At 39.8% G+C, this 17,237-nt stretch overlaps 1 protein-coding gene across 5 annotated transcripts in view; it reads right to left on the reverse strand.

Moving 5' to 3' along the window:
• USP15 (ubiquitin specific peptidase 15) overlaps window positions 1-17,237 on the reverse strand; it is a 137,193-nt gene that overhangs the window by 61,382 nt on the left and 58,574 nt on the right. For all 5 annotated transcript variants that reach the window (XR_005588951.1, XM_039503432.1, XM_039503418.1 and 2 more), the window contains exons 5-6: window positions 16,907-17,052; window positions 12,941-13,002 (exon numbers count right to left, since the gene is read on the reverse strand). Coding sequence is in view for 4 of the 5 variants with exons in the window: in XM_039503432.1 (XP_039359366.1) it covers window positions 12,941-13,002; window positions 16,907-17,052 (208 nt within the window). In the remaining variant the exon portion in view is untranslated. The remainder of the gene's footprint in view (window positions 1-12,940; window positions 13,003-16,906; window positions 17,053-17,237) is intronic.

Genomic DNA, 17,237 nt, shown 5'->3' on the forward strand with positions numbered 1-17,237 from the left:
AGAAATTTTGACTGCATTGTTTTAAAGCAGATGTTTGTAAATGTTTGACTAAAGAATATGCTCTCAGACCCTGCAGCGATAAGTAGAGGGTTGAGAAAAAGAAAAGAAGGAAGTTGCTTTGGTTTTAAATCAGGGCATCTTTTAATGTGCTACAGTAACATCCACGTTTTCTGTAAAACAGAATTATAGCAACTCCCATAAAAGATACCTGACAATAGTCAAGGTAGTTTACTATTTAAGTCAATGCAGCAATTCTTCGATATAAGAACAGAAAACCAATTATTAAACTTTATTCGTACTCAACTGAATTCTGAAACTTTAGCTGTTACAGAATGAAATACTTACTATGGGTATATTCAAGAACATACTGAGCAATGTGAAATGGATGACATTATGATCTTTATTTTACAAAATAAAAGAGAATGCTATTCATTTCAACAACAAAAGGAAGTCATATTGTCCTTACCTATATCAGCCTCATGTCTGTGATATCTGTTTATTATTTGAGCTAGAAAGTAGCTCCAAATATTAAATATATATATTTATTTAGGCTTATTTTGTCAGGAGATAAAGTGATACTTTAATAATTGGGGCCTTAGGTAGTTCTGTATTCTTAAGATGCCAATAATGATTAAAATAAATTGGATACTGGATAGTGTTACTTTCATTTTAAATAATGTGTTCCATTTAATTTTATCCTTTGATTTTGTCTGATCAAATAATATGCATTCAAAGTCATATGAACATTTGGTCAGTCAACTGGCTAAACAGCTATTTCTAATTTGAATTAAGTTCTGGAGCTTCCCAACTCACTGAATTTTTTGCAAGACACTGGTCTCCTTAAAAATATTGAATATGATTTTAGAGCTTACACATTCTGTGTCAGACATAATTTTAAAAGATTATTCCAAGTAGCTATTTAGAACTTACTGACTTTTTCGGTTTTGCCTGGCAATTGGTCTCCTCACTACCTTCAGTGGGCATGTAAAATTTATCAGGTTTATTTTGATGCAGAGGTGCAGTATCTCTGATTCAAAGTAGTTTGGTCAGGAATCAGGATGTAGACTAAAGGCTTCAATTATTTCTTGTAATACTGGCCAACTTTTATTTAGATCTTGTATAAAAAGGTAAGGTCATTAGCGTAAAATGAAACTTTGTTTTCTATTCCTAATACACTTATTCTCTGAATTTCTTCAGTGTCTCTGGGTTGGGTTTTTTTGCGCTAATGGTTTGATAATTAAAGCAAATTAGTAAGAGTTATAAGGGACACCCTTTTCTGATTCCTCTGTATAACAGTATCAGCTTAGTCTTTGAGACATTTCCCCAAATACATGCTTTAGGATTTTTGTAGATTACTTTCAGAAGTGGATTAAAGTGTTCCCCAAAGTGTTCTAAATAAAAATGGGCATTCTACTAAATCAAAAGTCTCTTCTGCATCCATAGCTAAAAATGCAGGTGTTTTTATTAGAGCTCTTAGAATCCTGTAGCATATGTAGGAGTTTTTTTGTTAAGGAGCTTCTTCCTTTTAGAAAGCCAATTTGGCTTTGGTGCACTAATTTAGGCACTATTGTCTCTAATCTGGATGCTAGTAGTTTAGTTAAAATCTTACTATCTACATTTATTAAAGAGATGAGCCTATAAGATGCTGGATCTGATAAATCCTTATTTGGTTTAGGTATCAAACTGCCGTATATACTCAATCAAAAAACAGTTTGTTTATAAGCTGACCCCCCCAAGATGGATAAGTAAAAATGGAAAATTTTTATGACCCATTCATAAACCGACCCTATAATTCAGGGGTTGGCAAACTTTGGCTCCTGAGCCATCAGGATAAGCCACTGGTGGACTGAGACAGTTTGTTTACCTCGAGTGTCCGCAGGCACAGAGATAAACCTAAGTACACAAAGTGTCCTGGCCCGCCAGCTGCTTACCCTGATGCACCGGGACAGCAATCGGTGGAGAAATTGGCGGGTTGGGGGGTGGAGAAGGGGGAAGAAGCTGGGGGTCAGGAAAGTAACCCCTGCGCCCACCCCCCACACTCTCCTCATCCCATCCCTTCCCACCCTAGCTGGGACGGGCCAGGGGAGGACGTCTCTGGCCTGGCTGGAGTTGCTCCTGCAGGCTGGAAGGCACGGCCACAGACTGCCAGCCCCAGAGCTGCAGCTACTTCAGAGGCTGGAGGGAGAGCAGCGTGGCCAGAAGTGGAGAGACTCTGGCCCCGCCTCTTCCCTTCTGGCTCTGTTGGCTTTGCTGCCTCTCCTTCCTCCTTCTGTTGGGGGAGGGGTTGTGTCCCACCTCTCCCTCTCTATACCTGTTCATAAGCCGACCCCCTTCTCTGATGCCTTCCTTTTTTACTAAAAAAATTCAGCTTATGTACAAGTATATATGGTATATCTGATAGAAGTTATTTATTAAGCACACTGTTACCCTAGAAAGGCTGAAATACATTAGCTAACAATGGAGAGACCTGTATTTTTAAACATTTTATAGTATTCAGGGTGGATCCATCTGGTGCAGGACTTTTCTCTGATTTTAGTAATGAGATTACTATCTCTATTTCTTCCTGTGCTGTTGGGTATCTACTACTCATTATATGAAAGCCTGGGCCGTTTAAAACCCTGCAATATACTAGTTCTTAATTCTTCCATGTTTACATATTTGCTAGTATAGATCTTTCTGAAATATTCTGTTATTATTTTGTTAATCCCTTTTTTTGTTTTTTGGAGTATTCCACTTTGGTCCTTAACATAGGGTACGGCTGTTCTGGGTTTTCTGTAGGAAATCCGTCTGGTAGTAATTTGCCAGATTTGTTTCCCCCTTCAAAAACACCTGTGTTCAGCAAGTAAGAGAGCTGTCTGTTTTTTCTCCCGTTATTAGTGCTTCTAATGCTTTTTTGTCATCAATCTCGAAGTCTGCGTTAATAGTCAAATAATATTGTTTCTTCAACCTGTAAGTTTGTTCCTCTAAGTCTACATGTTCTTTTGTCTTTTTCCCCATGACAATTATATGAGATAATATGTCCCCTCATTATTGCTTTAAAGGCCGCCCCCAACTAGTTTCTGGGAACATTTCCTGTAAGGGATTATCTTCAATATAAGAATCAGTGTTTTTTTTAATTTTATTCACAAAGCCTTTGTCTTTTAACAATATATTATTAAATTTCCAACTGCTGTCTCTTTTTTTTTTCCTGAATTAGACTTAATTTTCAGGAAGATAGATGCATGGTGCAAGATATGATTTAATACAATTCTAACATTAAAAATTTCATGTAAAAGAACTTTTGCTATACTAGGATAGATCAATTTTTATATATTTTGGCAATTTTGGAGTAAAAAGTGAAATCCTTCCCATTAGAGTGTAGGAACCTCATATCTATCATGTCCTATTCTTTACATGTTGACTCCAGTATTTGAGCTGTTTTACATGGAGCTTCTCACCTAATTGGTAATCTACCTAACATGAGCTGAAGACAACAGTTAAAGTCATCTGCAGCTATTATCCATGAACTCTGAACTGCTGTAATCATTCCAAAAATATTAACCAATGAGCTATCCTCATTTGGAGCACAGATGTTACACATTGTAACCCTCTACACATCCCTGCACCAAAACTCACCTGTCATCTGCGTCTGTTTTGATACTTTCACATTCCCTTGCTACTTGCTTACTTAGTAGTATAAACACCCTTCTGTTTCAGGAACTGTAAGACGTTCCATATACACATGAGATGGCCATTTCCTTTTAAGTTTGATTTCTTCTTTTGTTTTGAGTTAGTTTCTTGAAGCACTGCCACTAATACCTTCTGCTTTTTCAAAAGCAGAAAGTACCTTTCTTACATGTTTAGTGTGTTTACATGTTCCAGAAGCAACAGACTGTTCCCATTTCTTTATCAATTTTTAAATATTTTCTGGTATTCTTAATATTTACAAAAACTTTCCTAATATTCAACCTGTGCTATTATTTGTTGAAAATTCCTTAACTTCACTTCTTGACTCCTTTTCCCGTTTAAATGAGGTTAGAGATGCCCATGATTCTTTACCATGTCTTCAACACCTATGGATTTGTGCCATGGTCTGGGAGTTCCAGTTCTTTTATCTTCAAACTTCTCTTACCAAAGACTTTCCATTGCATCTTTGGTCTTCTATCCTTTTTTGCTGTACTCTTCCTTCCATGCTTTCTTTGCTGATTGTTCTCCTCTCATTCTTATCACCTGTCCAGCCCACCTCAAATGTGCATTTCCAGCCAATTCATCTTCTCCCTAACTTCTTTCATGCACACTCATCTACCCTCTGCTTGTCTTGCATTCTACTCAGAATATTGTTTTCTACTACCTGCATGATCTTTTCTTCAATATCTGTAAGACTCACCATTTCGAAACCATAGACTAGGCAAGGACAAACACATGCAGCATACACTTTTCCTTTATTACTTAACTGCCTGTCCTGCAATATTCCTGTCATCTTTTTCAATGTCATCCATGCACATTGTTTTCTTCTTTTCAATTTTCCAGATCTCCCTCTGATGGCATTACGTGTACTTCTCACGTATACAAGCTCTTTCTTCTGCCTCAGCTTCTCTCCTGAAACTTCAAACTATAACTCTTCTTCCACATTCCCTATTTGCATGGCTTCCATTTTCTTTGTGCTTATCTTTAAACCATGGTCTTCAATCACAGATGAACCTCATTTGAAACTCTGGCTGCTGAAGTTATACAGAACATCAGTAGGATTCAATAGGTAGGGTCTCGAATTGTCAAACATGACAGGCAGAGAGAGATGGCAAAGCAACATCCTCTTATCTTGTAATTCCTGACTAAGTCTATATAAATCTGGGGCAATTCTGCACCAAAAAAATAAAAATTCTGCACACAAGATTTTAAAAATCTGCAAAATTCTGCAAATTTTATTTGTCAAAATAACACTATATAATCACACCAGTTTCAATTTTGGTAATTTATTTCAAAATACCTGTCAGCAATACCTGTAACAATACAGACACACAATTTCCCCAGGAGTAGAGAGTTACAGAAACTGCTACGAGAGCCCAAACAGTCACCCCCCCTCCCTCCCAAAGCCCAGCAGCGCCCCTCCCCAAAGCCCAGACACTCACTCCCACCCCTCAGAGCCCAGCTGCGGACTTACCCCAGCCCAGATGGTCACATCCCTTCCCCCTCAGCCCAGACAGATCCCCTAGAGATCCCCTAGAGACCAGATGCAGCCCCCTCTCAGCCCAGACACTCTCACCCCCAATCCTCCCAGAGGTCAGGGATCCAGAGGGAGAAAGCCTGATGCTGGGTCCTGCGCTTGCACAGAATTTCCTGCGTACCACCGCCGCCTCCTTCTTCCTTCAGAGCATGCTGGGAATTGAGGTGCTGGGAACCCCCCCAATTCCCTCCCCTTCCCCCAGCCTAGTCTTATATTTGCGAGCTGGGCTCTGCCAGGTCCAACGGCCCCTAGTGGCAGCCAACATCTCTGCAGCCCATTTCTGTGGGGCAAAAAGGAAATTCTACATGCACGACATTAATTTCTACGAAATTCTGCATTGCGCAGTGACACAGAATTCCCCCAGGAGTAAGAGTCTACAACACCCAAGTGCACTCAATTCTGTACAAAAAAAAGGGGGAGCACTCACACTAGGTATTGATCTGCCCATATACTTTTGAGGAAAATAGCTTATTCTAGATACAGGTAGGGAATTGAAAGAGGCAATTTATCAAGGGCATAGATGTCATTCCAGCATCTGTCTATCAACTTCATCAGAAACACAAACACCAATATGAGGAAAGCTATATAGTTTTAACCTATTGGTTAAAATGTTAATTAATGTGTTAAAAATTATCACCTTTTTTCCTAGTAAAGACAAGTCACAAAGGTGCTAACTACATCAAGTTAATGAACTTGAGGTTAAAAAAAGCCTCTTGTGTACACATACTATTAACATGTTTCAGATTTTTGTATGGAGCTGGCAGGGGAAGTGAAGGTTAACAAAATTAAATACACTTGTGTCTGGATAACCTTTGTTTGAAGCCTTACATTAGTGTAACATCCCCAAGTATGTTAGCCAAAAGTAAGGGCTATTTGCTTCAGTGAGACATTTCCCTAGTGGTATATTCTCGGACAATAAATGTTTGGCAGTTTTATATGGTGACTGCATAAAACTATTAATTCACTTCCAAATACTCTGACTTTCAAAACAAGGGATGCAGAGTGAAAAGGCGTTCTATTTAAGATATTGCTGTAGCAATTATAAGTGACGTAGCTAATTATAGTAGTATAAGTAAAGGAAGGAAAACTGATACTCTTATGTTCTCTCAGACAAATTGTAATAGATCTATACTGCCCTACAAACCACTTCGGCTTGGAGGAATATTTAGTCACCTCCCAGTGTAATATGAAGGTTAAAATCAAAAGATAGAAAAATAAAGCAAGCAGCTCCTGGATATGGTTTAAATGTCTAATTAGTACCTATAATTTGTCTGTATGTTTTTGCAAATGATTTTTATAAAGAAGGAGAAACTACTCGAATATTGACGAGAACTATTCTTCTATATTACAATTTTGACAAAAGTTTTAAGTTTTAGAAAAGGGAGGTGCCACACTCACTATGTTCGATAAGGAGTTGATCTATCAAGAAGAATAGGAGAAGGTAAACATGCTCCAAGTTCCTGGCTGAATATACAATTTAAAATCCTAAAAGTGGCTTCAGCCTCGAGACTGGGAACAGTAATACCAAAGTAACCGAGATCAAAATGAATTTAAGGGTAGATAACTTCTGAATAGTATTTATAAAGCTTTAGCTTATTATATTCCTGTCTGTCAGAAGCACCTTCCTGGATCATCCCATCACTGGGTGCAATTAAAACTTTTGACAGAGATGCTGTAGTTATCTCAAACCCATGTATTCTAAAACCAGGAAATTCAGAGATTAGGTTAAATGTAAACGAAATTCAAATGCCCCGAGGAACAGAAAGGCACAGTCAGGGAACTCAGGGCTTGCCTACATGAACATAGCAGTTCTCAACCAGGGGTCCACAGCCCCCCAGTTTCAAGGAGCCATGGGGCTCCATAGCTAAAGCCTGGTGCCCCCATGGGGCAGAATCAACAAACCCCAAGCGCCCCGCCCCCCGGTTGCTAAAGTCCGGAGCCCCGAACCCCGCAGGGCTAAAGCCTCGAGGTCCCTCTCCCTCCCCATCTAGTGGCTGAAGCCAGTAGCCCTGATACTCCTCCACTGGGCCCTGGAGTTTCTGTAGTATGTTGGAGGGGCCTCAGAAAGAAAAAGGTTGAGAACCCCTGAATTAGACCACAGCAAGGTGGGGTGTGATTCTACCATGCACTAGCCTGCTGCAGTCTAACTGTTCGCACACATCCTGATGACAGGCATTAACACTTAGAGCGCTTTGAGCTAGTCCCGCTTCAAAGAGGACTAACTCAAAGTGCTCTAATGAACCATTACCGCAGGTCAGCAGGTGCACATTTCTTATTAATCTGAACAGGACTGAGGCCACAGTCTGTCCTTAATTAAAAAGACAACTTTCAAAAACAGTCATGTTTTCATATTGTTCTCAACAGGACAGATTCGATAAGACACATTTTCTCAAAAATGGCCACTGCCTCTCATTGATTCTAATAGGAATGAAGCCAACAGATTCTGATGAAAGACTGGCACTGTGGGGAGCAGGTGAATGGCAGTGGCCATCTTTGCTAAATCTTATTACCAATTCTCAGAGCACAGACTATACAAGTGATCAGATCATGTTTTTATTACTTGGAGACCTTACTCTTTTGAAGAGTTTTAATTCTTCCATGGTCTCTAAAGTCCAAACTTTTGATCTTTCTAAACAGGATATTTTATATGCTTCTAGATCTGAAACACGAAAGTTAAAAACACACACTCTTCTAGAGTAAATACAAGTACGGCTGGCTTCGACAGGGGACTAATGTGCTATACAAGGCTTGCATCAAAGATGAGGCCTTGGGAAGGGAGAAGAAAAAAAAGTCTCAGTGGATGTGCCATCAGTCATGACAAATGGAATATAACAGAAAATAACATGTTTTGATGAAAGTGAAATCAGAGGCTCAGTGCACAATAAAATAGGCTTTATATTTCTACCACCCTACGAATGATCTGTTTCACAAATGTTTAACGTAGGACACCTGGAACCCATTATTGGTAGTTCTGTCCTTTTGTTGGTAGTTTCTGATTTGATCATATTGCATTCTTGCCAAACTCTTTTCGTGCCACAGAGCCTTGCCTCGCCATGCTTTTATTATCCAATGGTTTTTGAAAGTTGTCATATCCTCAAGACAGATCTCAACTTGAGTTTTCTTACAGCAAAGAAATGTATCCTTATTTTCTGGATTCAGAGCATACCGCCTGATCGTGGAATTCTAGTTTAAATATTCTATTATGGAAAAATGGTTGGCTCAACACCAGAGAAACTCTGGATTCAGACACTGTTTTTAAACACCCCACCACCACCACCCACCGGGAATAGGGTGAAAAAAAATAGCAGAATCAGGTCTGGATGCCATGGTGGAGAATATTTCTAGACAATTTAGAACCAAGGGGTTAAAATTTCAAAAGAACCAAAGTGATTTAGGCAAATAAGTCCTACTGACATTCCAATATACTTATGAAATTTTACCCAATATTTATATCTAAGGGATGTGGAATTGTGGCAAGGAAGTATCTCTAAAGAAGTGTGGGGGTGTTCACCATCCTCACTGCCCCCACCTCCATCTCCCATTTCTCTGTCCTTTGAGGAAGGGAGTTGAGTAGTTTTTACTTCCCCACCTCTCAGATGGGATTTAAAGAATTGGCTTTAAATTTTTGTCATCTGCTTTCTGTACAGATAAATTAAATGGAGCCAAAAACAGCTTTATTTTTATGCTTGTTCACAAGTTACTTGTTTATACGTTTTAGCCAATGCAAACACATACACACAGACACACAGACAGATTTTGTCTGGTATATACACCTATCAGCCAGTGGCTGATAGGGAAGAAGTTGCTCGCTGTCCTCTCTGGTGAGGTCAAGGGGCAGCACTTAAGTATGAAATTCAGTACTCCCTCTTCCCCTATTGCTGGGATTTTTACCAGGGAGGTGCCCCTGAAGCCTGCTTAGGACCTTCATCTTTCATATCAGCTTTGCTTTTACATAGTTGAGAAATCGAAATATTCCTTGCATCCTGGCTGCTGCAAAGAGGGTGTCTTCCCTTTTCCTCTTACATAAAACTCAGCTGTTGCTAGAGAAGATGGAGACAGGGAAGAAAAGAGATTATTTTCCTCCTTATTCCCTACATATTGTTGGGAGGTGTCATCTATTTGCCTTTCTTCTCTGATTTCTGAAGGGTGCACTCAAGGCTTTAACAGGCTCATCTACCTCTACATGTGGTCTAGCCATCACTAGGAGGAGGCAGAGTACCACACTGGGGAGGAGAAGTTGTGGGTAATAGAAAAGGTAATTGTGCTCTCTTCCCTGTTCCCGCTGTACTACCATCCTGAAGCTGCTGTTCAGTGGGAAAGTTTAAAAAATTCAATTCAGTTCCACTGCATCTTTTTAAAACACCAATAAGCAATATTTAAACCAACAAAAACCTCTTATAATATTCTGCAGCCAGTAGGCCTTTACACTATGTTCATTACCATGGTATCAAGTATCAGAGGGGTAGCCGTGTTAGGACTGTTGGCTGCTTTTACAGATCCAGACTGTGGCACCTTATAGACTAACAGACATTTTGGAGCATGAGCTTTCATGGGTGAAAGCTCATGTTCCAAAACGTCTGTTAGTCTATAAGGTGCCACAGGACTGTTGGCTGCTATTACCATGGTAGGAGTGCCTCGTTTCCTACTTGCCATTGGTGAAAATGTACATTTTCAAGCCTTTCTGATACACAATTAAATTTAACAAGGCAGATTTAAACAAACTCCTATAAAAGGGCAGCTGGATAACAAACCAAAATGTGAAAGAATCTCTTAAGTCTTTCAAATGAAAAGAGAAGATAAAGCTATGATATTACATAAAAAGTCTCCTAAACATTTTCTTAAGCAAAATTGGATTTATACGTAAACATGAACTTAGAATATCAAAACAAACACAAGGAACTAAAAAAGCATCTTTCCTGGAAGACACACTTAAGAACCAATTGTTAAGGTAAAGAAAAAATGATTCTCTATTTGCAGTTCTACTGTAGGACATTTCCTATACATCAAGAGATTGAAAGGGAGGCTAATGAACGTGATGGAATAAAACTGGCTGGAGACCAGCATAGTAAAGGAAGACAAGATTCAAGTTTTCCCAATAACTTTACAAATCCACCACAATCTTAAACTGCCACACTCCTGCTTTCCAGATGTGAAGCATTTAGAACAATCACCACCAATGCCACTGTACTTTGCTAAATTTGTAATATGGAAAAAAATCTACCACATACTAAGATCATTAGCATATCTATGTTATTTCACAAATGAAAATGAGATTTCAATGTATTAGAAGAGTGGTCACCAACCAGTCGATTGCAATTGACTGGCCAACCCTAGAGGATCAACCAGTCGATTGCAATCTCCAGCCGCAGTTTAGTGTGGCTGCCGCTAAGGCTACCCCGGCTCCACACCACTCCTGGAAGCAGTCACTACAGCCCCACAGGTCTCCCTCCACGCGTGCTGCTCCTGCCTGCAAGCACCATTCTTGCAGCTCGCATTGGCCAGGAGAGCTGCGGGGGTGGTGCTTGCAGAGAGGAGCAGTGGTGGAGCCACATGCCTCCTGCCCTCCCCCCCGCCGGGGCTGCAGGGGCCCGTTGGCCTCTTCTGGGACTGGTGTGGGGGCGGGGTAGGCAGAGAGCCTTCCTTAGCCTCGCTGTGCCTGCCACCAACTGGGAGCCACCGGAGGTAAGTGCTGCCCAGCGGGAGGCCACACCACAAGCCCCACCCTGAGACCCCTCCTGGAGCCAGCACTCCATAACCCCTTCTGTACCCCAAACCTGCTCCTATACCCCCTCCCAGAACCAGCACCCCACGCTCCCTCCTGCATCCCAACACTCTGCCCCAGCCCACAGCTCCCTCCTGCACCCCAACCCCCAGCCCCAGGTTCAGCCCAGAGGCTCCCTTCACACTGTGAACTCCTCAGCCCTAACCCCCTGCCCCAGCCTGGTGAAAGTGAGTGAAGGTGGAGGAGAGCGAGCGACCAGGGGAGGGGAGAGACTGGACTGAGTGGGGCAGGGTTTTGGGGAAGAGGTGGGGTAGATCCTGAGTTGCCCTTAGATTCAAAAAGTGGTCTTGGGCATAAGAAGGTTGGAGACCACTGCATTAGAAGCTAATACATTACTTGTGTTAATGCATTAATACAATATATGGCCTACTTCTTTGGTTTGGACCAAAGGCTTTTTTTTTTTTGCTTGAAGATTTTGAGGCTGAAGCCAAAATATACCATGTTCTCATTTTCCTACAGATTTAATACAAGAAGAGAGCACTCTAACTTGGTAACAACTTCATGGCAATTGGACATTAAATCTGGAATTTTCTGAATCCTGATAAGAGCATCATAGGCAGAACTGCCTTCTACATTCCTTTTGTTTTCACTCCCTTATCTGTCCCAGATATTGGAGCCAGATAACTTGCTGGTCAGTTACAGATATGTTATGGTAGCATATCACAGACTGAAGAATTTGATGATGTATCAGACAAAATAGAGCTGGTATTCAAAAATAAGAAAGTAAGTAGAGCTGGAAAAAATTTGGAATTTCCACTCCATGAGAAACGGACATTACAAAAATTTCCTTTTATCCCAAATCAGAATGAAAAGTCAAAATGTTTCATTTCCAACAAAGACATATCACTTTGTTTTGATTATAAATTACATTTATATAAAAGTCAAAATGATAAAGTCGAAACAAAATACTTCAATAATTTTGGTGAAAATTTTGATGAAAATCAATACGTTCCTGAGAAGTATTTCAATTGTATCAAATCAGCATTTTCTGATGGAAAAACTACTCAATCAGAAAATTTTCGGCTAGCTCTAGAAAGAAGTCTATTGTGAGAAAAATTCTACACAATAAAAAAGTCACCTTAAATGCACGATCAAATACAAGTGAACTACCCTAGCTCAGAACACAGAATGTACTGTACTGCAGTGTTCTGCCACACGCACTCTGGGATTGGAACAAATGTAACAATATGCAGTTTAAATCTCAGATTTAGAATATCAGTTGCCGAGAAAGGATATTTTAAGATAACATTTTGCCAAGATGCCTCTAGAAAGGACTAATTTACACAAGTAACACATAGCAGGTAAACCAAGATCTCACAGTCCTGTGTTAATCATGTTATCATATGCCAGCCTTGCAAAATGGACGTGGCAATTTCCCAATCAAGACACAAGATCTACTTGCTTGCCATCGCCAAGCTGTGGTTGATAATGATAATGGAAAAAAACTAATATACTCTCCTAGAAAAAAAAATTGTGGGAAGTACTTTACAAGACTGTTCTTCACACAGTATGAAGTTCTTTGTAGACAAACAGAGGATTTCCATCCTTCATGTAAGAAAAATATTGATACAACCCACATTTACACAGATTCTCCTACTAGAAATACTGTTTTAAGAATGGAACACAAGTCTAAAATAATACAACTTTTACACCACGCTTATATGCAAGATTTTTCTATAATATAAACCACACAGTTAAATAAATCAGTTTGAAGTAAACAAAATTGTGCTACATTTGAAAATATCAGTTGCACATCAGTTTCTGTAGTACATTTTACAAGTGCACAGTAGCGTATGTTATATTAATAGCTATTTAGCACACTAATAGAACTTTAAAAAAAACAAACATACCGCCTTCAAAAAACTAACTTTTTCTTAAAACCAAAGAGAGACTTGTAAAATATACACAAAAATTAAACCACACTGTAGCAAGCAGCAATTTGTTTTATCACATACTTAGGAGTCGAAGGACCTCGTGGCCATGTTCCATCTTCATTTTTTTGTTCTATCACTAGTACCTATCAGAAAAAGTAAGAATAAAGAGAAAAACTATAATATAACAACAGATTTCCCTTAGCTGAGATGATTCCAAGCTACTGCACCTTTCAATGGGCTTGTTGATTTGGTGACTGAAGGACCGAGATGAAGAATGATTAGGGTACCAGTCTGGGACTCAGGAATCCCAGGTTTTATTCTTCCACAGACTTCCTATGTAAATTTGGGCAAGGCACTTAATCTTTTAGTGCCCCATCACTTCTGAAGCTAGGCACTGGTTCACTAATCTGGATTTGATAATTTGAACGTTGCTAATCACCTCTCTTGTCAAAAGAGGAAGTACCCCATCTATAAAATAGGGATGACAGCATCTCAAAACCTCACAGGATATTGTGAAGACAAATACATTGGACAAAGTGAGGATATTACATATGTATAGCTATGATTATGTCACGTAGGTGACAGATTCTGTTACTTTCAGAGACCTCTGCGACATTTTCCACTTCAGCCCTGGGGCAGTGGGGCTGGAGCTGTCAGCCGACAGGGGCTCCCCTGCAGCTCCTAGCTGCCATGGGCGGTGGAAGGACCCCAGAGCTGTCAGCTGCAACGGGTGCTGGACCCACTTCCCCCATCCCACAGCCGGGCTTGGGCTCTTATTCTCTCCCCTCCCGCCGCCCCATTTTGTCAATTATTCTTCGTGAAAGTCAGGGACAGGTCATGGGCTTCCATTAATTTTTGTTCATTACTTGTGACCTGTCCCTGACTTAGTAAAAATAACTGAGACAAAATCTTAACCTTATATATAAGTATCAAAGGCATATATATAGTTTGCCGCCTCAATCTCTGGTTTAGTTTATCCTATATACTTTTAGGATTTTTGAATGAAATCTCACATTCATTCTAATTCTTTGTTTAATTACTGATAAAAGGGATGAGTCTAATGGGTCTATGTAAAATCAACGTGTCTGTATTGTAGAATAGTTGTTTTAAGAAGCATTTAACCTTGCAGAGAGTACAATTATAGACAATAGTTTTTCTTTTTGCTGCATTGACATGGTTTAGACCACATCCATTAGTTCAACTGATCTTTAAGTCTCTTGACTAACTCCATTTCTCTATGGAGGCGTACATGTGAGAGAAACACACACACTATCAATTAATGACAGTTTTTATTCAAATTGTTATTGGTATGAATGAAAATATGGATCAGCTTCAGATGGACAGAGTTATTCAATTCCTAGCTGAAACAGGTTAGTGTTTCTTGGCATTGTTAAATAGCTACAGCACTTCGCCAGAGAAGTGGCTGCAGGAAGTTTTACACATATACGCTGAGGTGAAACTGCATGATTACACATAACATATATTCAATTTTTAAATAACTTATTAATAATTTCCTGTTCTAAACCATGTTTTCAATTTGCACATACAGAAACTGAAAATTCTTAGAGGGTTTTTTTCCCCCAGGGGGAGGGGGAAAAGAATGGGAGAAAAGACAGAAGAACCAAAAAACAGAATAAGGCAGTGTTCTGAGGACCAGATTCATTCTAGCAAATGCTGAGATTTATCTTTGGATAAAGGCTTCAATAAGATAACCTTCCGATTTTGCCAATATTACTCCATCACTAGCTCTCAGAAGCTACTAAAATAAAGCAGTAAGAAAAAATAAAACCCTATGAGACAGTGTGAATATCTACACTGCAGTGTAAGCCCAGGGTTTGAATTTGGGCTCAAGCCTAACCTCCCTTCCATCTACACACCAATCATGGTAATCCAAAGCTCAGACCCAGGGTCCTAGGACCCCACAGAGGTGGTGGGTCTGAGCCTGAGTCATGCCCAGATTAGGCTTCAAACCTTATTGCTTTGCAGTGTCCACACATCCCTGCTGGACTTCTACTCTGCAAATCCCCCCAAATATCCCACAATCTGACTTTCTTTGTCCTCTGGACAGTCAAGTTTTCCCCCAGTACACCACAAACAAAGGGCTGGGGTGGTCACATTTTGGCCACTAGGAAGTCTGAGATATGGGTGGTTGGACTCAGGCTCACATAATGTAATGCAGAAGCTGTAGTTCCAGGTTGGGACACAGGGTATGTCAATTCCTAACCTCGGATCAGAAATGAGATGCTCAAGCCCTAGTTTAACAAACCCAGGATCAGTTAACTAGAGTTCTGCTAACTCTGGGGCTTACACTGCAGAACAGACACACCCATAGGGTTCAGGTGGACACTGATTTTTTTAAGGGAATAAAAAATAAAGCCTCACCTTCAGAACCAATTCATCAAATCAGAATATTATCTACTCATTCCCCAGTCCCTCCACAAGTTTGGGATAAGAGGGAGAGGATAATTGAAAACTCCTGGAAATTCCAAGATAGCAGTTTTAACAGGAAAACTAAAAATTTAATGTGTTAATGTGGGGACTGTTCACCCAGTGATTAACATGGTTCAGCTGCAAGCATAGGCAGAGACATCTAGCACAGTTTCAGAAACTAGAGTTAAAATCCACTACTGAACACTATCCAACTACACTTGCAGCTAAACAGTGCACAGCACCATATGTTAGTAATGGTTCTTTTTTCTAGTGAATAACAGGCCAGACACTTTGGAAAATGTCCTACTGAAATAAAGAGAGGCAGCTTGCAGCTCACACCTCAAAGGTGAATCCTTTGTGACTGCAGAGGGAAGTCCTGTAGCTGGAACCAGTGTGGTTCAAATGTGGCTATGCTGAATTGGGAAAGACGCATGAATTGTACAAGTTCATATATGACTCCCCTTCACGCAATGAAACTCCACTCTGGTAGGGCACACAGAGTGCTGCTGGGAAGCAGGAAGTTGGAAGAGGGAGCAAGACAACAAACTATCAGCTGTTATTTGGATTCACCAGCCATATTTTAAGAGTGGGGAAAGCTACTTAAACCCTGAAGCTAGAGTAGCAGCTACAAAGCTGCACTATTGCTAAATAGCCTGAGGTAGATTCCAGGGTTTTAAGGACAGAAGGGATCATTCTGATCATGAGCTCCTATAAAATGTAATTCAGTAATTCCTAAATCAAGCCCATAAAATTTCTAACTGAGCTACAGAATCTCTTTTAGAAATACGTCCAATCTTGATTTAAGACATCAAGTGATGGAGAATTCACCACATTCCTTGTGGAGTTGTTTCAATGATTACTCTTGCCTTATTTCTGATCCAAATTTGTACATCTTTAACTTCCAGCCATTTGAACTTGTTATAAAACTTGTGTACAAGATTAAAGAGGCTTCTACAGTCAGAAATATCCCCACATAGGTACTTTAGTTCATGATCCAGTCATCTCTTAACCTTCTCATTGTTAAACTAAATACACTGATTTTAAGTCTCTCACTGTAATATAGATTTTCCAGACTTGAATCATACTTGCAACTCTTTTCTAAATATTTTCCAATTTTTCCAACATTCTTTTTGAAGAGTGTATACCAGAAATAGAGATGATAGGATTCATTCCCGCTACTAGAATCTGAGGTGCTCTCCACAGCTAAGGTTGCATGCTAGGACCAAGATTTGGATCTTAGGAACTTCTAATGTATTTCAGGCTGTGTTTACTGCTTCAAGTTGACAGCACTGCATCAGATTACATTTAGTTCACAATGGGAAAGTCAACTCTGAATAAGAGTTAAAAACACTTATTTAAAGAAAAAGCTTAATTTCTGCAGAACCCCCCACATAGTAGGGGATTTTTAAAAAAATCTGGTAATTTAATTAGTCAAGCACTATATTTTGAACATGAATTCTGTGGGGAGGGGGGCAGGGGAGGAGGGAAGAAGGCAAAATCACTACCTTTAAAAAAGGGGAAGATCTATTGATCACAGGAATAACTGTCAATGGGGAAATTTATTAAATTTAAGAAAAAATGTATACGTAGGAAAACCAAAATTGTATTATACAATACCTGTCCCTGGTATAAACCAGCATCCTGTATGGTATTGTCTGGTTTATTCAGTGGTTCAAATGTATTACTCATGTATTTGTTCCACAATCTGGTCTCTCTTTCATTTGGAATACTGAAGATTTTTCTTATCTCTTTTTCAATTGTATCTGGATTGAGAGGAGAAACATTAAATTAGAAGTATCAAATCACATTATAATCGCACACATATTATTGAGGATACTGTGGGAACAGCTGAACATGTATCTGGTGCAGTGGTGGGAGGCTGCTAGTTGGAGCTGCTGCTACATCCTAGGGTCCTGCCAAGAGGGGCCAGTTCAATCCCTCCTTGACT

The sequence above is a fragment of the Mauremys reevesii genome, linkage group 1, assembly GCF_016161935.1.
Source record: "Mauremys reevesii isolate NIE-2019 linkage group 1, ASM1616193v1, whole genome shotgun sequence".
In the NCBI taxonomy this organism is placed as follows: Eukaryota; Metazoa; Chordata; order Testudines; family Geoemydidae; genus Mauremys; species Mauremys reevesii.